Genomic DNA, 25,221 nt, shown 5'->3' on the forward strand with positions numbered 1-25,221 from the left:
AAAGGAGAACCATATCGGTTCAGCAATTAGCGAGATCTTTCATAACAGACACACAGAGAGACATTATTATAATAGATATTTATAATATAATTTTAAATTACAAATAATCAACAAGCGAAATAAATCTAGAATACTTGGGGTTTTAGATATAAAGGTTGTCTTTATTACAAAGCGTTGCCCCCCAAAACAACATAAAAACTGCTTAAATTATCAAATATTTTTTCGAATTATTTCACTTGTTGGTTACAACTGACTAATAATATAAACATAACAGAGGTAATATACGCTATCTAAAGAGCAATAAAAACAAATTTTAGTGAACTTTAAACAATAGGTATAAAATATTAAGAATTAGTTTTTCCATTATTTTAAATGTTAAAAAAATGTAATGTATCATTAAAAGTCATTATAATCACAACAAATATATATATACTATAATTAACTGTATTAGAGTCAAAGGTTATAACATATATTAAAAGCAATAATCTAGTTTAGAATAATAAGAGTTGAAAAAAAGTATTTTTGTAAACGTAGTTGCATAATGCACATAAAAAAAAAAATAAGTTATAATTTAACAAACTCATAAAGTCTTAATTATATTTCTCGTACTTATTCGAATCCGGTGGATAGGAACCGGTTCTCATCCATACGAAAAAACTATGTCTAGCATCGTATTATATCCAGCTTTCTACGAATATAAAAATGTACAATTATAAATTTTAATCTTATAATTGTACATTCTATATCCGCGGAAAGCCGTTTATAATACGATGCGAGAAATAACTATCAAATACATATAAACTCAAAATAATTTGTAAAAGAAATATGTATAACCCCATGAGTATGAGTATGCATATTGCAGCGAATAAAAGTTTATTTTTCTGACAAGTAGGGGATTTCATTTGCTCAGCTACAATATGTTTTTTGAATTAAATCTCTTGGATTGAGTAAAACAGTAAATAGAAATTTTATTGTATTACTTATTGAGAAATTCTATGCCTATCCACTGCAGTGGGCCCTAACCCTGCGACCTGAGTTGCCCTAACCCTGCAGGGCTAAAGAGTACCCAATATAAACTATAACTTACCTATAGTAATAAACAAAAAATGAAACCCCTCCCCCTTTATATTTTGATCTACAGGTGTTTAAGGGAACCGCCGTTTAAAATCCTTTTAGATTTATGGATTGCTGCACTCTAAAAGAGGAAAATATTCAGTGTCTTCCTTAGATTCCCCGTCAATATGATTTTCTTCCTTATGATCCTCTTCAATATTCCCCTTACTTGATTCTTCTTTAATAAAAACTTCTTCTAAACCTGTTTCTGATTCCAAAAAAACTTCTTCAGAATCTGTTCTAGAAGAGGATATAGAAATTATATTCTTTGCAGATTCGACTTTTTTCAGATGTGTAGCTGATCTATTATGCCTGTTCAAGTCAGATTTGTCTCTACAAGGTTTGTTGCATATTTCACAGTTATAAGCTTTCACGCCTGAGTGAGTCTTCATGTGAATGGTCAAGTAATTACTTGATGAAAATGATTTCTTGCAAATTGTACATGAATAAGGCTTCTTCTCTGTATGAATCTTTCTATGCCTATTTAACGAGGACATATCTAAGAAAGTCTTGTTACACACCTCACATAAAAATGCACTTGCCTTTAGAATAGGTTTGGTATCAACAGCCTCTTCCATCATCTCCTGTTTAACATTTTTTCCACCAGAAGATACAATATTTTCAGTCTCAATCGGGTTTGAAGAAAAATCCTCATCAAATTCACAATCTTCATTATTCTCTTCTTCAAAGTTAACTTCAATAAAATCAGCTAAATTATTTGTAACAGAATCTCCGTGACGAATTCTTTTATGCCTTGTCAACTGATTATTTCGTGAAAATGCCATATCACACAAATCACAAGAGTATGGCTTCTCTCCTGTGTGAACCAACTTGTGTTTGTTCAGGTTACTACTACTTACAAACGCCTTTTTGCATACATCACAAGAGAAAGGCTTTTCCCCTGTATGAATTCGCTTATGATTTGTCAGATGGTCAATACGCGAGAAAGCCTTGTCACACATATCACAAGAATATGGCTTTTCGCCAGTGTGTATTCTTCTATGGTTAATCACATCACTCCGTTGTTTAAAAGCCTTGTTACAAATATCACAAGAGAATGGTTTCTCTCCTGTATGTATTCTCATATGGATATTCAACTGGCCACTTTGTATAAAAGACTTCTCACAGATATCACACTTAAATCGTCTTTCGCCTGTATGAATCATCCTGTGATTTGTCAAGTTCCAATTATTTGCAAAGACTTTATTGCAAATATCACAGGTAAATCTTTCATCATTTGTATTAACTGTCCTTATTTCTGTAACAACATTATAGATTGGTTCTGTATAATTAGGTTCTTCTTTGATGTCTAAATTACTCTCATATGTTTCGTCAAGCTCATTTAGATTTATTTCTTCACTAGTATTAACTTCTTTGCATTCAACAAAACTAAAAGGAACAGGTTTACTAGATTCAACAATCTTAAGATGTGTTGCCGATTTATTATGTCTGTTTAAGTCAGACTTGTCCCTAAAAGATTTATTGCATATTTCACATGAGAATGGCTTCTCGCCTGTGTGAGTCATCATATGAGAAGTCAAATTACAATTAAGTTTGAATGTTTTGGTGCATATGTCACATGAAAAGGGCTTCTCATCTGTATGAGTTTTCTTGTGAACAATTAAATCACTACTCATTTTAAACGCCTTATTACATAAATCACAATAGTAAGGTCTCTCGCCTGAATGTATTCTCATGTGTCTAACTAACTGAGCACTGCGTATAAAAGAATTGTCACACATGTCACACTTAAATGGTCTCTCACCCGTGTGAATCATTGTATGTTCCTTCAAGTGCCATTTCTTTGTAAATTCTTTGTTGCAAAACTCACAGGTAAACATCTTCAAAGTTAACTCTCTAATCTAATTTCTAAATATTAAAAAGTTCCATAAAGCATATTTAACGAGCTCAGCTACTTCAGGTTTTGGTAAAACAAATCAATTCGTAAAATAATATTGACGAAGTTACTAGATCATAAACTGATATTTCATAATGAGTAAATAAAAGAATTTATTACTCTTTTAAATAAAAAAAAAACATATTATAATTCTTTAATGTTTTCTTTTAGAGATATAACCCCTAAAATAAGTTTGGCCATAGAATAGGTCCCTCTAATGCGTTTGCCGTTGAACCGAAATTAAATACTAGCTTTTTATGGAACTTTCCTTAACACATAAAACTTCTTTCTCGCCCAGGCACAATGTGCAATAACAATTTACATTTTTAATCTGAAAATAAATATATATCTCCATTATTATGATAATCGACCATAAGAAAATTAAAAACATAGGTACCTACATAATTTTCAAAAAACGCGCGGCTAGAGCTAACTACACATGGAAGAACACACTTCTTTGTAGAAAATATATTTCGCTTTATTCAAGCCTTCTCAATTCTAATTGTTTGAGAGTTTATGTACAACATAATTTTCTAAGCAAAAAAATGAAAATAAATAAGACGGACTGACAATTAAGGATATATTCTGCTAAATTCAAACTAAGTAGGTTTTTGGATTTTGAAACTCTAAAAAAACGAGTCTTTAGAAATATAGGTACCTTTTCCATTAATTTCTACTCAATTTTGACTTATTACAAAATATTTTTCTTAGAAGAGGGTCATTAAAAATAAATTAATAAACATTGAATTGAATTAAAAATAACAGCTTGAAACATATGTAACAATTATCAAAAACACAAATAACCCCCATCCCCCCCCCCCAAAAAAAAAACCCTTAGTCTTGTTTTTTTTTACAATATTGTCGATATCTACTGAATTGAGACAACCAGAATTATTTTAAATGGAATCTTAAAATATGTTTAACAAAAATTATTGCATTTAATCTCTTAGCAAAATAAGAAGCACACTTATTAAACATTAAAAATATATAACATCTTTAAAATAATTAAAATGTAATATCAAAACCTACTGCCTAACTCAATAAGATTAAAAGCACATGAGGATTTAATATATGATCTAGCAAACTACATAATTATAAATTCCTAGCTTTTATAATGTTCCTCAAAGTACCATTACATAATACCCTATTCCTTATGTCTATTAGAAATCAATCAATCAAATTAGAAATACTTTTCCAGTTGGATTCGAAACCGATCAACATTCGCTGATTTAGAACCGGTTCTCAGCCGTACTGAAAAATAATGTATAGCATTGTATTACGGACAATTTTGCGCGAATATTAAAATGAAAAATTATAAGATTAAAATAATTTTTATAGCCCAGGCCTTCGGCCCCTCGTTGCTAACAAAACTGGTTTTAATCATATAATTTTTCTAAATAATACGATGCGATATTTAACTTTTTTGTCTTTTCAGATTTCCTGCTTGATATTTTGATTGCTTGAGGTTTCAATGCAATCATCATTACCATCAGAATTGTCTTCACAAGGAGGAGAATCTTCTTGTTTAACAGACTCTTCAGTACTTTCTGTTATCTGGACAGTCAAAGTTTCTTCCACAAGAGACACTTCAGGTTTTATTTCATCTTTAAAATCAACTTCTTCACAATCAACTGATGTAGGCGATTGTAAATTGTCAGCTTTTTCAATATTTTCTAAATGTTTAACAGATTTATTATGCTTTTTAAAGCTATCTCTGAAGGAAAAGTATTTGTTACATACGAAACATTCAAATGGTTTTTCGCCTGTGTGTATCCTGTTATGTATATCTAGGCTCTGCTTTGAAGCGAAAGACTTCTTACATATATCACAAGAATAAGGTTTTTCACCGGTATGAGTTCTTTGGTGTCTATTTAACTGACCCATTTGGGGGAAAACTTTATTGCATACGTCACAAACATAATTTTGATTTTTTGATGAATGGATGCCTTTGTGTTTAGTCAGTTCACAACTTCTTGCGAAAATTTTTCCACATTCGTCACATGAATGCGCGGAAATGCCTGTATGAATTCTTTTGTGTATATTAACTTCATTACTAGTTTTAAATGACTCATTACATTCCTCACAGGAATATAGTACTTCATCTGTATGCATGGATTGATGTCTGTTTAAATCACTATTCGATATGAATGCCATATTACAAAAATCACAGAGAAAAGGCTTTTCTCCCGAGTGAATTCTTAAATGCCTTGTCAAGTAAGTATTACGTGCAAAAGACTTTGTGCATACATCACATGAGAAGGGTTTCTCACCTGTATGTATTCTTTTGTGAACATTCAAATTACTAATAGTTACAAATCTCTTATCACACACGTCACATGCGAATGGCTTCTCACCTGTGTGCAATCTGTTGTGAACCTCTAAATTGTGTCTTGTAGTAAATGACAGTTCGCATGTTTGACAAGGATATATCTTCTTATTTGTTTGCATCTTAATGACTGTTCATTGACTCGTATATATATTTGACTGTATCAAATGGATTTCAATCAATTTAATCTTCAATATTGTCCCTCATAATTGTACAACCCCTGAAATATAGTATTATAATCAAAAAAGTTTAAAATGCGAAACAGGTAAAAAAAATGACGGGGGAGGTTTAAAGTCTCGTCTCTTAACATCGACTAAACCAATAAAAGGTCTACTTTAGCTACGGTAGATATATCCCTCCCCATCCGACTCCATATTTTCAAGTTAAAAAAGACAAATACACAAATATTTGGAGGCCATAGTTTTAGATGTCCCAAGGGTCATACAAATGACGAAAATGCACTGGGCATTTTTAGAATTGGTGGAAAAAGTGAAAGCTTTACCTATTAGGGTAGTGCGGGGTAATTCCGGTCAATTTTTTGCTTCAACTTAAAAAAAACATACTTCCCAAAAACTTTTTCCGGTTTTTAAGAGTTCAAATGAACGATATGGCAATAACGAAGAAGCCTGTCTTGGTCCCATTAAGATCTCGCAACTAGAAGTCGGTCAAAAATCGGTTTAAAGGGCGGCGGTTGGCCTATACCGGAATAACCCCACCGGTGGGGCTATTTCGGTCAGTTGACTTTGGGGGGGTGGAACACCCCCTTAAAATATTTTTTTTAACATTTTAAACTATGAGTAGAAAGCTGAGGTCATTAGCTTTCTAACAGTACTAGTCGCATGCAGATCAGACAATTTTTTGACCACATTTTCCCCATTATAAAAAAGTCGGTAAAATCGCAAAAAAAAACATCAATTTTTTTCATGCAAACTTTAAAAAAAATCATACTTTTTATTATATTATTAGGTTTTTTTAAGCTTTATACATAAATTAGAGGCAATTTCTGATTCGCAGGTTTTGGAATTTCTTGAAAAAAGTGATTTTTTCCCAAAAAAATTTTAATTTTAAAAATCCTGCCAGTTTTGACAGCAGTTTTTGATACATTTTTTCTTGTCTCAAATTGGCTAGGATTGACCTACAAGGGTGGTTAAGGTGTCTAAAGATGCAAAATTACATGCCTGACAAGGGGGGGGGGGAAGTTCTGACACATTTGCGTAAACGGTGAGTATAGGCTTTATCTTTGGACTGAGAGGATAGGTTATTAGGGATAAAATCATTCTTATATGATGAATTTCCCCCAGATTTAAGATTTTTTGGATAGGCCTCCAGGTTCCGGAGCTCCAGGCCTCCAGGTGGTCTCTGTACAGGTAAAAATGAAAAAAAAAATTTTTTTTAAAGTTAAAAATCAACTTATAAAACAAAATATGTATATTTTTTCTTCAAGTATGTGAATAATATTAAAAAAGATGCATATTTTGTTTTATAAGTTGACCTGTAACTTAAAAAAAAAAATTTTTTTTTTCAATTTTACCTGTACAGAGACCACCAGGAGGCCTGGAGCTCCGGAACCTGGAGGCCTATCCAAAAAATCTGAAATCTGGGGGAAATTCATCATATAAGAATGATTTTATCCCTAATAACCTATCCTCTCAGTCCAAAGATAAAGCCTATACTCACCGTTTACGCAAAAGTGTCAGAACTTCCCCCCCCCTTAACTCGAAATGATATGGGGTCTAACTCTAATATTTCAACACATTTTATGCAACAGGAATTTTGAAAATGCAAAATCTTGAATATGTACTCTAAATCTTGGAGATAGAACCCATATCCTAGGGAGTTTTTGTTAGGACATGCAAAGAGCTTTCTATAGACACCTTTCTAGCTTAATCCTAGCCGATTTGACATAAAAAATCCAAACCGCGCAAAAATCTCGAACACCCTCTTATATGAAAAAGATGCAAGGGTTTCATATGGAATTTTAAATCTTCTAGCAGTCTTTCTAATAGACATACCCCTTCTTACATGAGCCAATGCAGCTGATACATCTTCAGGAAAATATTTAAGGCATTCCTTTGGGTGATATACTCTTCCCATTACTATAAAAATGTGTCTGAAAAATTTTTAATGTCTTTACAAATTGAAAAGCTTAGGCAACAAAACATGACATAATACAAGCAGTAAAATGACTAGTAATGTACATCACACAACAGGCAAGGCAATGATTAAAGCTTAGGTCATGCATTTAGGTTGTTTATGCTTCCAGATCACCTAAATAAAACTTTAGGGTATTATACAGTTATAAATACAGTAATAAAAAAAAGTAAAAACAGTGACCGGAATAGACCATTTTTTTTAGACGAAAAAAAAATTATGAAAAAATCAAGTTAGAACAACGCCTCCAATTGCAAACGATAAATGAATGCCATATCTTTCATTTTACAAAAACCCGGGGGTCGATAGGACTTACCATTTTTTCACAATTTTAGATTGAACATGGCCTATTTTGAAATTTTTTTTTTGCAAATTTTTTGCAACTTTTTGAGGGCAAAAAAATCATAGAAGGAGTGATCTGACAAAAATTTGCTAAGGTAAGAAATGAAAGTATAGGCAATAAACTACAACTTTGCTTTTCTGAAGATCTCTCGCAAACGTTTAGAACACCGTTAAAAAACGGTTTTAAAAAAGTTGGTCGTTTGACCGAAATTGACCCGATGACCGCATTAACCCCGCACTACCCTAAGATTTCATATCAATCAACATTCATTTATGTTGTTACCTAATTTAGATTTTACCTTATCTACACTAGCTGATGACTGTATGTCTGCTGTAGTCGAGGAGCTACAACTTTTCAATATATTTCGTAATACCAACTCATCATTTTCTTCTGAAAAAAAAAATATTTAGGAATATTTTGAACATACAAAGCTATCACATATAATCATACATATATATTTCCTTAATTACATTACATAGCTCCTTAGGTAACCACCAATCATTGTTTTGGAAAGATTTTCTTAATTGAAGAATATTTTAGTAGTATTTACATTGCAAGATCTAATTAAAGTACAAAGAAGTTAAGATACTGAATATCTGTTAAATTAGTTTTTTGAGGCGAGAAAAATAAAATTTGCTGACATTTATTTTTTTCGAAAAAAAAGATATAATTCTTCCAGTATTCTGGTAATTTTTTATAAGACTCAAAGAATTAAATACATTTCGTATCTTAAGATATTTCAGCTAAGAAAATTTGATAGAATTGAAAATATCGCCTTTCACATGAATACTACTTATTTTTAACTTTGTAAGAGTACTTTCGCTTGATTTTTACAAGGCTAAGGCTAAATCCTTTCTCACATGAGATAAACTCAAAACTGTCAAGTCTTGAATTGATCGAATTTTACTAGGGAATTATAAATAAATTGTTATGGCAAATTTAGAGGATGTGTATCCTGTATTTAGCACAGATTAATGTATCTATTGCCGTAACGAACACACAAACAAACACACACACAAACAAATTGTTTGGGTAACTTTTTTTTAAGTACCCCAAGGCCATTGAAATGACGAGAGAGCATTGTATAAATTTTTTGAATTGGTGGAAGAACCGAAAACTACGGAGTATAATTTTATAAATAAAAATATGCCACAAGAGATTTTTTAAGAATCACATTTAAATGTAAAACAACACAAGAAATACTACCAATTATCAAAAATAAAAAAATATTCTTGATCATCTTCTAAAGTAGAAATTGTATGTGAGCAAAGGAAATTGATCAATAATCTAGAGATTGTTTCCCCATGAAAACAAATTTTAGTGCTTGAATTGCAAGCATTGGTTAAAGAATGGACAAATTTAGATATTGATACATAATTTAAATCAATTTTTTTCAAGCGAGGAAACTTAAAATGCCTGACAGCTTGAAGACGAGAAACAAAATTTACATTAGTATCACATAATTCAATTTTTTCTAATGTATTTGCAGCATTAATAACCAAAGTTAAAGAACCTCTTTCGCCCATTCCTTGGATGTTGAGATACTTGAGATGAGAAAATTTGATATTTCTGATACTTTTATGATCAATAACAATATCAAGAATTTCCAAGCTTGTGAGTGTGCTTGAGTTTGTATTCAATAAAGCTACAGCTAAATCCTTGTCCATATTTTGTAAACTCAAAACTGATAAATTCCTGATGTTAAAATCTTTGATGTCAATGTTTGTCAGATTATTTTCGTTTTCAGTACCCATCTTTAAATTAGTTATGTTTTCAAAGTTAACTGTTCGCATCACACTCAAGGCATTTGGAATGTCAGCTTCACTTATTGCAAATGACTCTAGATTTGTCATTCTTGGTATTTCACTATTGCTGATTTTATATTCATCATCTTCCCATAATTCTATATTATGAATGCCAAAATGTTTAAGTTTATTGGCATATCTAGATATGAAAGAATTTAAAAATTTCATCGTCTTAACAAAATGCTTCTTCTCACAGACACCACTATCACAACTGTACAATTTGATGTCCAACTGTTCCAGTTTTTTTAATTCATTGGCTTGTTCAAGAAGAGATGTGTTATCGTCATGACAAATATCAATATACATTGTAGTTATGTTATCCTTGTATTTCAAAAGAATTTCTTTAACAAAATCAGGATCAGGAATGTAAAGAGAAGTCCTAAAATTGAAATCAAACTTTATTTCAGGTCCATAGGATCTTTCTATCACAGCAGATAATTGTTCTTGAATTTCAGATTCATCATCAAGATTGATATGGTAAGTTCCAAACACTGATTTAAACTCATAAGATACTGTTGTGAAAAACCTAAAATAAAAATTAGATTTCATAACTAAATGTCTTTTCTTTGCATGATAATTATGGGTTAACAATAAAAATATTCGAGAGAAAACAATTATTTTTACCAGATAGCTTTAGAGATATGCCTAAATATGTCTTTATATGACAATCCTCCCCCCACCCCCATTTTATAAATCATATATATGATATGTAAATTGCTTTTTTTGAAATTCAAACTAGAAAGACAGGCAAAAAGATAGACAGACCAACAGAACAACATTGATAAACCATTAAGAAAAAAAGAATTTATGGTAAATTTTAAAAAAATAACATTAAAAATAGTATCATTGGATTTTGAGTAGTGTATTTTTTTTAAAAACTTTTAAAAACTTACCAAGATGAAAGGCATCTCATTGTCTTTATGTCATCAAAACATATAAATTCCAATATCTTGCTGATGGCCAACAGTGGAACATTCCGGAAGTTTCCGGCAACATCCTAAATAGTAAAGTGTCATAAAATAAGCAAATCAAAAGCTAGTCCTAAGCACCAGCCAAATAGCTAAAAAAAGGGGGGGAGAGAATGTTACACTTTTTGAAACCAAAACTAAAAGTCAAAGAAGAAAAAAGAGTTACAGCACTGTAAAGTATCCTTATTTATATTTTGATTATTACTTTTAAAATTATTATTCTGCATATTAAGTTCTGACACCTTACAAATGTTAATGTTTGTTTGTCCTCCTGTATGGTTTTAAAGCTCCGCTTTTATGGATTTATCATCCTTGTTTATTTTTTATTAGAATAACAAATAATTTCTTTACCTGTGGACATTTACAATTTTCTTTTAATTGGAGGATTTCTCTCTCGAACTTTTTATTCAATGTCTCTAATTCTTGAATTCTGGCCATCAACATCAATTTCCCCGCCTCCAATTCTTCATTTTTCATTTTTAAGTTCTCCATAGTTTCAGGTAACTCTGCATTTTTACGTTTTTTGTTCATATTTAGGTTTTCTGAAAAAAAATACAATGTACAGTACCTAACTAACATGAAAATAAGCAAATGAACATATTGATTCTTAAAATAATTTAAGTTTCATAAAAAAAATGTTGAAAATAATCTTTTCAATTCTTTGGCTGTGATTAGGTATTAAAAATTAATATTAAAAAAAAAATGTATAATTTAGGATAATTGAAAATATAAAAAATCTTTAGTACTTTTATCTAGAAAAAAGCAAGTTAAAATGAAATTTTTACATTTATATCAAATATGCCACATGAATTTAGAATAATCTATTAAAATTAGCAATTTCGATTATTTCATCAAAAGTTGCAATTGTTTGTGAACATAGGTCATTGATCAATGTTTTGGAGATAATTTCTCCATTAAAAAGAATTTTAGTGTTTTCACTACAAGCATTAGTTAAAGAATGGACAAATTCAGATATTGATACACAATTAAAATTTATTTTTTTCAAGCGAGAAAACTTAAAATGCCTGACAGCTTGAAGACGAGAATTAGAACCAGAATCATGTATTACAATTTCTTCTAATGTATTTGCAGCATTTTTAATCAAAGTAATAGAACTTGTTTCACTAATTCTGTGAATGTTGAGATATTTGAGATTAGGAATTTCAACATTTCTGATGTTTTTATCATCAAAATAAAAAATATTACTAATCTCCAACCTTGTAAGTGTGTTTAAGTTTATTTTCAACAAAGCTAGAGCTACTTTCTTATTCATATTATTTAAACTCAAAACTGAAAGGTTCCTGATGTTGAATTCTTTGATGTCAATGTCTGTCAGAGTGTAATCTCCTCCTCCGCTCATCTTTAAATTAATTATATTTTCAAAGTTAACTGTTCTCATAACACTTAAAGCATTTGGAATGTCAGTTTTACTTATTGCAAATGACTCTAGATTTGGCATTCTTGGTATTTCACTATTGCTGATTTTATATTCATCATCCTCCCAATCTATATTATGAATGCCAAAATGTTGAAGTTTATTAGCATATCTAGATATGAAAGAATTTGAAAATTTCATAGTCAAAACATCATGCTCAGTACGCTCATTCCCAATGGCAGATCTCTTACAACAGTACACAAATATGTCCAACTTTTCCAGCTTTTTAAATTCAACGGCTTGCTCAAGAAGATAACTGTGCTTGTCATGACAAAGATAAACATACATAGCAGATATGTTATCCTTGTACTTCAAAACTATTTCTTTAACAAAATCAGGATCAGGAATGTCAAGTTTTGAAGTTTTAAAGTTGAAATTGAACTTTATTTCAGGTCCATAGGATCTTTCTATCGCAGAAGATAATTGTTTTTGAATTTTAGATCTCCATGTGGGTCCATAATCGAAGAATTCGATATGGTAAGTTCCAAACACTGATTTAAACTCATAAGAGACTGTTTTGAAAAACCTAAAAAAAAATTAGTATTCATGACTATATGTATTTTCTTTGCATGATAATCATGGGTTAACAATAAAAATATTCGAGAGAAAACAAGGGGGGGGGGAGTTCTGACACATTTGCATAAACCTGGTATATAGGCTCTATCTTTGGACTGAGACAATAGGTTATTAGGGATAAAATCATTCTTATATGATGAATTTTCCCAAGTTTTAAGATTTTTTGGATAGGCCTCCAGGTTCCGGAGCTCCAGGCCTCCAGGGGGTCTCTGTACAAGTAAAAATGAAAAAAAATTTTTTTTGAAGAGTTTGAAGTCAGCTTATGAAACAAAATATGCATGTTTTTACTTTAAATATGTGAATGACATTCAAAAAGATGCATATTTTGTTTTATAAGTTGACCTCTAACTCTTAAAAAAAAATTTTTTTTTCATTTTTACCTGTACAGAGACCACCTGGAAGCCTGGAGCTCCGGAACCTGGAGGCCTATCCAAAAAATCTTAAAACTTGGGAAAATTCATCATATAAGAATGATTTTATCCCTAATAACCTATCCTCTCAGTCCAAAGATAAAGCCTATATACCAGGTTTACGCAAATGTGTCAGAAATCCCCCCCTCCCCCCCTATTTTTACCAGATAGCTTTAGAGATATGTCTAAATATGTCTTTATAATAAAGACATCCCTCCCCCCGCCCCCATTTTATAAATCATATGATATTTAAATTGCTTTTTTGAAATTCAAACTAGAAAGACAGACAAAAAGATAAACAGATCAACAGAATAACACTTGAAAGGCATTTGATACTAATCTAACAATAATAAACCATTAAGAAAATAAGAATTTATGGTAAATTTTTAAAAAATAACATTAAAAATAGGATCATTGAATTTTGAGTAGTGTATTTTTTTTGAAAAAGTATTTGAAAACTTACCAAGATGAAAGACATCTCATTGTCTTCAGGTCGTCAAAACACAGAAATTCCAAAATCTTGCTGATGGCCAACAGTGGAACATTCCGGAAGTTTCCGGCAACATCCTAAATAATAAAGTGTCATAAAATAAGCAAATCAAAAGCTAGTAAGCACCAGCCAAATAGCTAAAAAGGGGGGGGGGGAGAATGTTACACTTTTTGAAACTAAAACTTAAAGTCAAAAAAAGAGTTACAGCACTGTAAAGTATCCTTATATTTATATTTTGATTATAACTTTTTAAATTATTATTCTGCAAATTAAGTTCTGACACCTTGAAAATGTTAATGTTTGTTTGTTCTCCTGTCTGATTTTAAAGCTCGGATTTTATGGATTTATCATCCTTGTTAATTTTAATTAGAATAACAAATCATTTCTTTACCTGTGGACATTCACAATTTTCTTTTAATTGGAGGATTTCTCTCTCGAACTTTTTATTCAATGTCTCTAATTCTTGAATTCTGGCCATTAATATCAATTTCCCCGCCTCCAATTCTTCATTTTTCATTTTTAAGTTCTCCATAGTTTCAGGTAACTCTGCATTTTTACGTTTCTTGTTCATATTTAGGTTTTCTGAAAAAAAAATACAATGTAGAGTAACTAACTAACATGAAAATAAGCAAATGAAAATATGATTCTTAAAATAATCTAACATAACAAAAATAATGTTGAAAATAATCTTTTTTTATTCTTTGGCTGCGATTATTAAAAATTAATATTAAAAAATTAAAAAAATGAATAGGTATAATTTAGGATAATTGAAAATATAAAATATCTTTAGTACCTTTATCTAGAAAGAAACAAGTTAAAATGAAGTAAATTTTAAATTTGTTTTAAATATGCCAAAAGAGATTAAATTTTAAGAATCACATTTAAATGTATAACACACTATAAATGCCATCAATTATCAAAAATGAAAAAATATCCTGGATCATCTTCAAACGTTGCAATTGTTTTTAAGCAAAGTAAATGGAGCAATAATTTTGAGATTATTTCATCCATAATCAGAATTTTAGTGTTTTCATTGCAAGCATTAGTTAAAGAATGGACAAATTTAGATATTGATACACAATCAAACTTAATTGTTTTCAAGCGAGGAAGCTTAAAATTCCTGAAGACTTGAAGATTTGAATCAAAACCAGGATCATATTCATAAATTTCAATTTCTTCTAATGAATTTGCAGCATTAATAATCAAAGTTAAAGAACCTGTTTCGCCCATTCCTTGGATGTTGAGATTCTTGAGATTAGAAAATTTGATATTTCTGATACTTCCATGATCAATAACAATTTCAAGAATCTCCAAGCTTGTAAGTGTGCTTGAGCTGGATTGCAATAAAGCTAGAGCAAAATCCTTATCCAAACATTCTAAACTCAAAACTGAAAGGTTCCTGATGTTAAATTCTTTGATGTCAATGTTTGCTAAATTGTAATCTTTTCCTCCACTCATCTTTAGATTAGTTATATTTTCAAAGTTAACTGTTCTCATCACACTTAAAGCATTTGGAATGTCAGTTTCACTTATTGCAAATGACTCTAGATTTGGCATTTTTGGTATTTCACTATTACTGATTTTATATTCGTCATCCTCCCATAATCCTATATTATGAATGCCAAAATGTTTAAGTTTATTGGCATATCTAGATATGAAAGAATTGAAAAATTCCATCGTCTTAACAAAATGCTTCTTCTCACAGGCAGATCTATCACAACTGTACAATTTGATGTCCAACTGTTCCAGATTTTTAAATTCATTGGCTTGTTCAAGAAGATATCTGTGCTTGTCATGACAAAGATAAACATACATTGCATATATGTTATCCTTGTATTTTAAAAGAATTTCTTTAACAAAATCAGGATCATCCTCGCCTGGAAGTGGCTCCTCAAAATTAAGATCAAACTTTATTTCAGGTCCATAGGATCTTTCTACTGCAGCAGATAATTGTTCTTGAATTTCAGATCTCCATGTGGGTCCAATATCAATGAGATTGATATTGATATGGTAAGTTCCAAACACTGATTTAAATTCATTGGATACTGTTGTGAAAAACCTAAAGTAAAAATTAGATTTCATAACTAAATGTCTTTTCTTGCAATGATAATTATGGGTTAGCAATTAAGATATTTAAATTAAATAAATACATAACATCAAAAATAGAAAGATTTAATTTTTTTAGGTAGTGTATTTCTGAAAAAAGTATTTGAAAACTTACCATGTTGAAAGACATCGCAATGTCTTAAGGTCGTCAAAACTTAGAAATTCCAATATTTTGCTGATGGCCAACAGTGGAACATTCCGGAAGTTTCCGGCAACATCCTAAATAATAAAATGGCATAAAATCTTATAAAACTTTAATACTTACTTTGGACAAAATTTTTCATTGATATCTCACTTTCTTCATTGGCAGATTTTTTGAAAAATATAATATGTTTTTTTTTCAACTAGGTTTGTTTAAAAACTTGTTTGGCGAAGTAAATACAATTATTTTTTTTAAATGTCAGCAAAGCAAATTCTTTTTGTTATTTATTAAAAATAGATTAGCTCCATTACAAAATGAAAATTACATGAATGATCATAGGACAACTAAACATTTACCTTTGGACAACTACAATTTTCTTTCCATTGACGGAGTTCTTGCTCTAGAACTTCATTCTTCTCATTTAGATCATTGTTTATGGATTCCAATTGTAAAATTCTGTCCATTAGGGAGGATTTCTCTCTCTCTAATTCCATGTTTTTCCTTCTTAGGTCATCCATATTCTCGGACATCTCTTCAAATTTTTGCTTCTTGCTCATTTTTAGTTTTCTGAAAAATCAAATATTTAATAGTTGATAGTTCTTAAATAAACTATTTATACTAATTACAATAGTGACCCATAAATTATTTAAATTCATTGGCGGTTTCCCTCTTATGGCCTTTAGATTTTACAACTTTTTGTTTGATTTAGGGAAAATAGACCTACCAAAGATTACTCCTGCAAAATTTCAGATGGAAATTCGAGTACTAAGTGCCATTTATACATTGATTACGAGATGGTTGCATTAAACCCCCCCCCCCCCTTATATAAAAAAAAGTTCTCAATGCACCCATAACCAATACCCAAAAGGTTATTTTTAAAGAATTATAATTCTAAAGTGCAATAACAGACATAAATAACTTTGCATAGGCAAAAGTAATAATCCTGCACCAATTAAAGGGGGGGGGGGGGGTAATGCAACCATCTCGAGATCAATGCACAAATGGCACTTAGAATCCGAATTTTGTTATGGAATGTGGCATAATTAACCCTTGGTTGGTCTATTTTCCCAAAATCGAAAAAAAAAAGAAAAAATAACGGCTAACAGCTCAGCCGTTTACCCGTATTTTGGCTATTTTTAGGGCAAATCTACCGTTAATTACTTAGAAATCGACTTTTTGAAACACATTTTTACTTTAACTCATGTGAAATGATACCAAAAACCATTATTTAGCTTTCTAGTTCCAGCGGCTACCGACTAGAACCGGTTGAAAACGTATATGAGCGGCAAAGAGTATGATGTGTAAATAGGGCTTATAACAGATTTGTCCTGAAAATAGCAACAACAAAAAATAGCTTAACGGCTGAACAGCCAGCCGATAGCCGTTACTTTCAACCTTTTGTTCGATTTTGGGAAAATAGACCAACCAAGGATTGCTCATGCCAAACTTCATAACAAAATTCGGATTCTAAGTGCCATTTGCGCATCGATTACGAAATGGTTGCATTACCCTAATACCCACCCCCCCCCCCTTTATACAGGGTGGGCATACAAAAAACCCACCCAGGGTTTTTTTAAAAACCCATTGAAAAAAAATAAGTGTTTTTGGGTTTTTGAAAAAACATTGAAATTTCACGTTAAAATTTACAAATTTAACCTCTATTTACTCAAATAATTACTCTAATAACATTTTAAAGCAAATTTTACCTAAAAAACGTAAAAAAATATGAAGTAATTATATAAATGATGCTCTAGTTATTGTTCAAATGTTTATGAAATTACTTTCTCTCAAAACTTAATTTCAGAAAACGCTTTGCTACTAAATTGATGATATATAAATTGTGTAAATTACGTTATAATAATTGATTTTTGAAACTAAAATATAACAATTTATGAAAGGAAATAGTTACAGTGGCGTGCAGAGGGTTTTATTTATTAAGGGGGTGTAAAAAGGGGAAGACCTTACCAATTTCTGGGAGGGGGGGGGGGGGAGAATGTTGACAGCTTAAGAATAGAGGAGGAGGTGTCATGTTTTGAAGCTTTTAACCTCCCCTCCACCTTAATAGAATATTTTGTGCACCATTGCTAATAAGGGTTTATAATTGATCGGAATGCCAGTTTTCTTCATTATCTATCTTGTTTATTGTGTAATCTTGCTTACCTTTTACCTACAACAACATTAATTTCATCAATATATCAAATGTATTTGACTCCTAAATGAAAAAACCCAATAAAACCCCCAAAAAAACTTAAAAACCCAGGGGTTTAAGGGTTTTTACGGGTTGGGTTGGGCTTTTTTAAAAAACCCTGGGTTTTTCCCCACCCTGCCTTTATAAAAGTCATTTCCTAAAAATTCTCATAATACACAATACATTTGCCTATTTGATGCATTAAACATCATTTAATGAATTATTCTCTTCTTTAATCTCTTCTTTGATTTCTTCTTTAACATCACACTGAACAGGAAGCTGTGTAGAATCTGTATCATCCGTGGTTTCCTCTTTAATACTTGTCAGAAGATATTGATTAATATTTTCCTCATAATTATTATCTCCATTCTCTTCTCTGAATTCTACAGAAACATTAAGGGCAGGATCAATTTCCCCATTCTCCTCTTCTTCATTATTAAGGTGATGTTCGTGATTAGCATTATCATTATTTTCTTCAGTCTCACCTTCTGTTAGCTCAACTAAAACATTCAAGGCTGGGTCTATTTCCAAAGGGTCCCCTTCATGAATTTCACGTTCAACATCATTTTGTTCTTGATCCATAAGGCTTGAATGATCAAAATGAAAAGGTAGGGGTAGACCAGCTAACCGTAAATCTTCAAGAAACTTCTTATGTTGAGCAGATCTATAATGTCGCGTCAGTTCTGATTTCTCCTTGTAGTATTTCTCACATGGTTCGCAAGAGAATGGTGTATCATCTCTGTTTCTACTTAGGGTTGCAGGATCAAAATGAAAAGGTAGGGGTAGACCAGCCATTCGTAAATCTTCAACAAGCTTCACATGTTGAGCAGATCTATAATGTCGTGTCAGTTCTGATTTATCCTTGTAGTATTTCTCACAATGTTCGCAAGAGAATGGCGTAGCATCCTCGTGATACTTTCTATGTCTTGTTAGGTCACAGTTTTGTTTATAAGCCTTATCACATAAGTCACATTGAAAAGGTCTTTCGCCTGTATGAGTTCTTATATGAAGGGTTAACTCGCCAGTTTGATTAAATCTTTTATCACATAGATGACACACATATGGCTTCTCACCTGTATGAATCCGTTTGTGTGTATTCAACTGGCTTATCTGTGAGAAAGGTTTACAACAAACTTCACATACATAGGGCTTCTCGCCTGTGTGAACGCGTCTGTGTTTGTTTAAATCACTTTTATTAATAAATGTTTTATCGCATTCATTGCAGGGATATGGCCTTTCTCCTGTATGGATCCTTTTATGGGGATCCAACTGCCCCTTAGTTCTAAACGATTTTTTACAGAGTTCACATTGATATGGTTTTAAATCTGTATGGGTTATTCTGTGTTTATTCAACTGACTACTTTGTGTGAATGCCTTCTCACAAATATCACATTTGTAAGGCTTCTCGCCTGTATGAATCCTTCTGTGATCAATCAAGCTTGATTTCTTTTTAAATTCTTTCGTGCATACATCACAGGTTACAGTATTCATGTTGGCATACAACCTGTAAAAGAAAGGCTTAAAAATAACGATGTAAATATGTTTATAAGTACCTACTTAAATATTTTGCCTTAAATTCTTAATGATGCAGTTTTTGCATTATGCTTGCTGTCCTTTCTTACACAAAAATATTAGAAATTTGTAATGGATAGCCTACGAGAAAATCAGATTTCCCTTAAAAGTTTCCTGCTTTCTGACTGACATACAAGTTTATTTAATGACGTCGTTACTAAAAATGTAGATATTGATAATTGTCATAAATTTTAGAAATACTGGTTGCTTTGCCTAAGATTCTAGAATGGGGAGGGGGGGCAAGGGATGTCAAGAAAATACCATAAAACTGAGACAAGACATTTGTAAATCTTCCCGGATAAGTGGAACTAATTTTGTCAAGCATTTTCCGAGATCTTCAAATTCAGACAAAAACATTAGGTACTACTTTATATTACAGGATAAATACTCACCTATGCTTTAAATCTCAGGGAGGTTTAAGTGGTAGTTGGCAAATACATAGAGCTGGATTGATGAACCTAAAACATATAAATCATGGGATTAATATTTATTAAATATTATTTTAAAAATATAAGTTTCTCTGCAATAACAAACTAGTAATTAGACAATTTATGATAAATAGAAAATTAAACATTTTCATAGTAAAAAATATTATTTCAACGGTAAAAGAAGCAAATAATTAGATAGTTAAATAGTTATTGAAGCTTTTGAATTTTTTTGTATGTATTAATAATTTTCTTAATATTAGAAGTTTTTATTTTTGAGGTCATTTGCGGCGGAATTTATTTACCAGATGAAACTTTGGATCAACAACAAAATTTAAAGTCTGATGTTAGCTCCCAGTAGTCCCTCTTTAAAGGAGACCCCTATACATCACACTTTATAATATAAATAAAATTACCTTATTATACGTCTTACAAGGAAAATAGAGGATAGGTTGCTATGGTTTATTTTTTCTTTCTTAACATTCTAAATCTGAAACATAAGTTGTATATGTTAATTTTAGCAATACAAAAAATTAAGGATTTTAAATGGATAAGACAATGCCCGATAAATTGATGCACATCCCCAATGATGATACATAAAATTCCCCTTCAACAGATTAATATTAGTTGTTGAAACGTTTGGACATTAAACTTAATGAACAAACCAAACAAAATTTAATGAAAGCCAACGAATAAGAAAACATTATTATGAAACTTTAGACACTAGTGTAATAAACGGCTTAATGTCCCCCATCTCTGTGTAAAAAATGACTTTAAAAATGCATGGATATTGTAAAAAAAATTACAGAGAGAATATGTTAACAGGTGCTTTTCTCTAATAAATTCTTGAACACTAGAAACACCACACTCCCCATTTATTTTTCAATAAATTTAAATTAAAGAGAGGGGTAGATTTCTGGTAAAATCCGTAAAGGTGTGTGTTTTAAGCTTTAAAAATAGTAGTAGAACGATAATATTCACTAAATATGTGCATTTCTTATTGAAAAGAACTATAGAAAAAAAACTTTTAAAAGTTAACATAAATTTTTATCGTTCTACTACTGTTTTTAACTAATAGCACGTAACCTTTACGGATTTTACCAGAAACCTACCCCTCTCTTTATAAAAATTCATCCATTCTAGCTTTGTTTTCAACCCCCAATGCACACATATGTTTGATATATTTTGGGCAAAGTAGACAGATCCATAGTGATCTATTCATGGTTACCCGGGCAGAACTGATTAGGATTTAGGTTTGTATTGTTATAGTAATTTTAATTGTATATTATATTTTTTTTGATTTTATGACTTTTTGTTTTGTTTAATTTTTATGCCCAAATAAATATGTTTATGTTTTTACAATAATAATCTGTAACGAAAAATTTAAATAAATGTTCAGTAAAATGGTTAGAATTCAATTTTATGTTCAATTCAATTTCCAATTGAGGGTAAGAAAAAGAAAAGATATCTATGACGACCGGCCGGGACTATTAACATAATATAATATAATAATATAAATATATACTCCGACGAGCCCCGTTTAGGGCCATAAAGGAGGTGCTAACATAAAAGTCAAGCTTCTTTCAGGTGTTTGTCAATCTTTACTTTGAATTGAGCCAGGCTGGTAGAAGATTTTATTTCGCTTGGGAGATTGTTCCAGCCTCTTACTGCTCTAGAACTAAAAGAGTTTTTGCCAATCTCTGTTCTGCGGAAAGGTAGATTTAAGTTCAAATCTGGGTTAGGTACAGATGAGCGGGTTGAAACTCTGTTGGGGTTTGATCTTGTGAACCAGACTTCCGGATTAACATTGCTTAAGTTGTTTAAAATCTTGTAAGTTTCAATCATATCTGCTCTAAATCTTCTTTGTGATAGAGTTTGAAGATTTAAATGCTTCAACTTTTCTTCATAGGTGCCATTAAGTCCAGAAATCATATTAACAGCTCTCCTTTGAACCTTCTCCAGAAGTTCACAGTCACCTGCTTGCCAAGGGGACCAGGCAGGTGTGGTACATTCAATTATAAAAAATGTGTAACCTATATTTAAAATACCCTTTCCCTGTCTAATTCTGGGTTGATATATTTACCCCTGAAATAGACTGGATGAACGGTTATTCAGGTGAAAAATCCCTGAATATAAAAGCCTTAAACTATAATTAAAATATCAGACGAGATTCTGATAAAAGTAAATTGAGTGTGCATTCTACTCACTGGTACAAAAGAGTTAGCAACACTGAATTGAAGGTGTGTACGATAGTACTTTATATAGCCAGCTAATGTTTTGATTAGAACTGGTTTTAAATAACTTAAATAAATAAAATATTATAATCAAAATATGAAATATACATAAAATGATACACTGCAAATTACTTACAGTTTTAAGTAAAATGACGTTAAAATTAACTTTAAAATATAAAAATAATATGTACAATTTCATAGACTAAAATCATAGACAATGTATATGTAACATAGCTCGGAAATTGTACAACACTCCCAGCCCAGGGTAGTGGACTCATTTTATGGATATGACCATTGTGGGTAAAGGTAGTTAACATCACTCAGGTTAGTATCACCTGTCAAAGCAGAATCACAGGGTAGTGTCCCCTGAAAAGAAGAATCACAGGGTTGTGTCCACTGAAAAGCAGAATCACAGGGTTGCGTCCCCTGAAAAGAAGAATGCTTGGTCAGTTCCGCTAATGAATTGGGTGTTCACCGGTGGTCTAGTCTGCCAGGAGGAGATTCTATCTACCTCAGCTTTCAATCATCTTAGCTTTGATAAGCTTCCAAACGTGTACAGGTTGTACACCCGTGATTTTCTTATTAGCACCAGAAATTGTATCAAGTCATTTTATGTTTTGCTTTTACCTCAAAATTTTCCGGATGTAGACGCAACAAAGGAATCTAGCTTCTTTTTAAAACATTTTTAGAGATAAAAAAATAAAGAAATGGGCTAAAAAGAGTTACAGGCAGCGAATATTAATAAATGTCGACATCCTTTATGATAGCATAAAACAGATTAAAAATTATGAAAAGCCTGGATACAAAATTAAATTCATTTTTAGAGGTAGCCTAAACATATTTTAGCGCGCCGACGAATTAGAATTTCACAATCGACGTGTTTTTTTAGGTTAAATTTTTCAGATTTTAATCATAAAAATCTCAATTAAAACAAGTGTGAAAGTATTAATGATGTCTTTTAAAACCTTCAGAGTTATAAAACATGAAAAATAATGCCAAAAAAGTGTATAAAAATAATATTTTTCGGAAAAATAATTAATGTTTGTATTATTGTTTGTTTTGAACGAATGCCGCACTATAAAATTTCCTGTAAATGTCGTCTTGTTCAAAGTTTTAAGGTGGACTACTATTTGTTCTCTGCATAATTATTCTTTTCTGGATTTGATCTTTATTTTCATGAAAATCATAAAAATCGATAAAATGTATTGTGTTAAAAACAAACAGTATTGTTTCAAAAACGATGAATAATAAAATGTTAGTAGGATTTGACAAAATTTAAATTTTTAAATATAATACAAGGGGAAATTGGTAAAAAGAAGTTTTGTCCAAAAAAAGACGACATTGGTTTTATAAGAAATTTGTAGGGCATTTGTACTTTGTTTATTTACAAAAAAATATTAAAGAAAAAATTAAAATTAAATCGTTAAAATGAAGATAAATCATTGCTGAAAGTTTCTTTTGATTTTATTATAAAAAGCGTTTGATTCGTTATGCAGAATAGTATTATAATCTTTTTTTAGAGGAAAGTTTTTGTAAGTATTAATTAAATACCAAAATATTCATTAATTTGTGTTCGCGAATAAAAGAGATCTATTGCATGCTTTTATAGAGTCAAATTTATTTCATCTACGAGTAAAGGTATATATATATTTAGGTATAGTTTAGAATAAAAGAATTATGTTTGGGAATCGAATTAATCTGCCTTAATATTCAGCAAATTTTAAGAATAATTTAGTGTTGTATGATATTAAAATTTTTTAAGTTTGAAATATATCTCTAATAATTACTACATTTTTAAATAATTTTAACATATTCAATGCCTTTTAATTTCTCTTTAAAATATAACAAAAATAAAAAACCTAACCAACTGGTAATTTATTTCAGATTTTTCTTGGGAATTTGAGAGATATGAAATAAACATCATTTTTAAAAATGCATCCATGTGATTTCTGTAACAAGGAGTTTCCATACAATTCAGACTTGATATCGCATAGAAGGATTCACACAGGCGAGAAACCTTTTATTTGTTCTATCTGTGATAAAGGATTTTCTAGAAAATCAGCCTTAGTTGTCCATGAAAGGGTACATACAGGTGAAAGGCCATATGCTTGTGATATATGTAATAAGGCCTTTAAACAAAGTGATGAGTTAAACAAACACAAAAGAATCCACACAGGTGAAAGGCCGTACACTTGCGACCTTTGTGAAAAGACATTTCCAACAAATAGCCAGATGAATAAACATAAACTTTTAGTTCATACAAATAATAGGCCATATTCATGTGAGGTGTGTTCTAAAGCATTTGCAGAAAATGGTAAATTAACTGTCCACATGAGAATTCACACTGGCGAGAGACCATATTCTTGCGATGTTTGTGAAAAATCATTTAAACAAAGCTACGACCTGAAGAAACACAAACAAATTCATGAAGGTTCAGCACCATTCTCCTGTATACCATGCAATAAACATTACAGAGGAAGATCAGAATTAATAAGACATTATAAATCTGCTAAACATATCAAATTACTGGGTGGTTTACAGGTTCCAGGTTTAGCACATAATCTTTTTAGCCTTATGGATTTTGGTGATAGTAACGTTAAACATGAATTAAATGAAGACGATTGCTCTGAAATGGATCCTCTCCTAAATGTCTCTGTTGAGTTAAAAGGTGCTGAGACGGAGACAGAAAATAACATTAAGGAGGAAATAATGGATGATCCTTCAATACCCACTAGTTTTAATTTAATTAAATAAAGAAATTGATTGTTAAATTATTTTTCATCATATTTATATTTAATTTTTTTGTTAATAATATGAGCTTCTAATTTAATTTTAAAAAGAGAGGATTTTTTTTTACATTTAACTTAAGGAACTTTTAAAGCTGTTATTCCTGCAGCAATCTTTTCTCTCTCGTAATTATCACTAGGTACGAGATGAAGATTTTCGACAGTTTTTTCACAGTTCCAAATGGTGCTACTTTATAGTGACTAGGTACCAAACATAGAACTGAATTGTTACTCTTCTGGAGGCAGAGTTCTTT

At 30.9% G+C, this 25,221-nt stretch overlaps 6 protein-coding genes across 6 annotated transcripts; all 6 read right to left on the reverse strand.

Annotated features, from left to right (window-relative positions):
- Positions 1-723: 723 nt before the first annotated feature.
- On the reverse strand, positions 724-2,994 carry LOC145314686 (uncharacterized). Its single transcript, XM_080154699.1, has one exon. The coding sequence runs from the start codon at positions 2,952-2,954 to the stop codon at positions 1,179-1,181; it is 1,776 nt and encodes a 591-aa protein (XP_080010825.1). The 5' UTR covers positions 2,955-2,994; the 3' UTR covers positions 724-1,178.
- An 866-nt stretch (positions 2,995-3,860) lies between these two features.
- Positions 3,861-8,228, reverse strand: LOC145314714 (uncharacterized). Its single transcript, XM_080154741.1, has 2 exons — positions 8,129-8,228; positions 3,861-5,556 (listed from the first exon to the last, which is right to left on the reverse strand). Exon 2 carries the CDS (start codon positions 5,456-5,458, stop codon positions 4,442-4,444), a length of 1,017 nt encoding a protein of 338 aa, XP_080010867.1. The 5' UTR covers positions 5,459-5,556; positions 8,129-8,228; the 3' UTR covers positions 3,861-4,441.
- LOC145314697 (uncharacterized) lies at positions 8,220-11,166 on the reverse strand. The gene is made up of 3 exons (XM_080154716.1): positions 10,955-11,166; positions 10,529-10,632; positions 8,220-10,161 (listed from the first exon to the last, which is right to left on the reverse strand). Exons 1-3 carry the CDS (start codon positions 11,132-11,134, stop codon positions 9,033-9,035), a joined length of 1,413 nt encoding a protein of 470 aa, XP_080010842.1. The 5' UTR covers positions 11,135-11,166; the 3' UTR covers positions 8,220-9,032.
- A 53-nt stretch (positions 11,167-11,219) lies between these two features.
- On the reverse strand, positions 11,220-14,092 carry LOC145314699 (uncharacterized). The gene is made up of 3 exons (XM_080154718.1): positions 13,906-14,092; positions 13,488-13,591; positions 11,220-12,564 (listed from the first exon to the last, which is right to left on the reverse strand). The coding sequence occupies exons 1-3, from the start codon at positions 14,083-14,085 to the stop codon at positions 11,415-11,417; spliced, it is 1,434 nt and encodes a 477-aa protein (XP_080010844.1). The 5' UTR covers positions 14,086-14,092; the 3' UTR covers positions 11,220-11,414.
- Positions 14,093-14,370: 278 nt separating this feature from the next.
- On the reverse strand, positions 14,371-16,325 carry LOC145314698 (uncharacterized). Its single transcript, XM_080154717.1, has 3 exons — positions 16,119-16,325; positions 15,736-15,839; positions 14,371-15,573 (listed from the first exon to the last, which is right to left on the reverse strand). The coding sequence occupies exons 1-3, from the start codon at positions 16,317-16,319 to the stop codon at positions 14,424-14,426; spliced, it is 1,455 nt and encodes a 484-aa protein (XP_080010843.1). The 5' UTR covers positions 16,320-16,325; the 3' UTR covers positions 14,371-14,423.
- A 1,045-nt stretch (positions 16,326-17,370) lies between these two features.
- On the reverse strand, positions 17,371-20,450 carry LOC145314701 (uncharacterized). The gene is made up of 3 exons (XM_080154722.1): positions 20,364-20,450; positions 19,915-19,980; positions 17,371-19,454 (listed from the first exon to the last, which is right to left on the reverse strand). Exon 3 carries the CDS (start codon positions 19,439-19,441, stop codon positions 18,152-18,154), a length of 1,290 nt encoding a protein of 429 aa, XP_080010848.1. The 5' UTR covers positions 19,442-19,454; positions 19,915-19,980; positions 20,364-20,450; the 3' UTR covers positions 17,371-18,151.
- Positions 20,451-25,221: the final 4,771 nt, after the last annotated feature.

This window comes from Acartia tonsa, chromosome 3 (assembly GCF_053477335.1).
Source record: "Acartia tonsa isolate MP-2025a chromosome 3, ASM5347733v1, whole genome shotgun sequence".
Lineage (NCBI taxonomy): Eukaryota > Metazoa > Arthropoda > Copepoda > Calanoida > Acartiidae > Acartia > Acartia tonsa.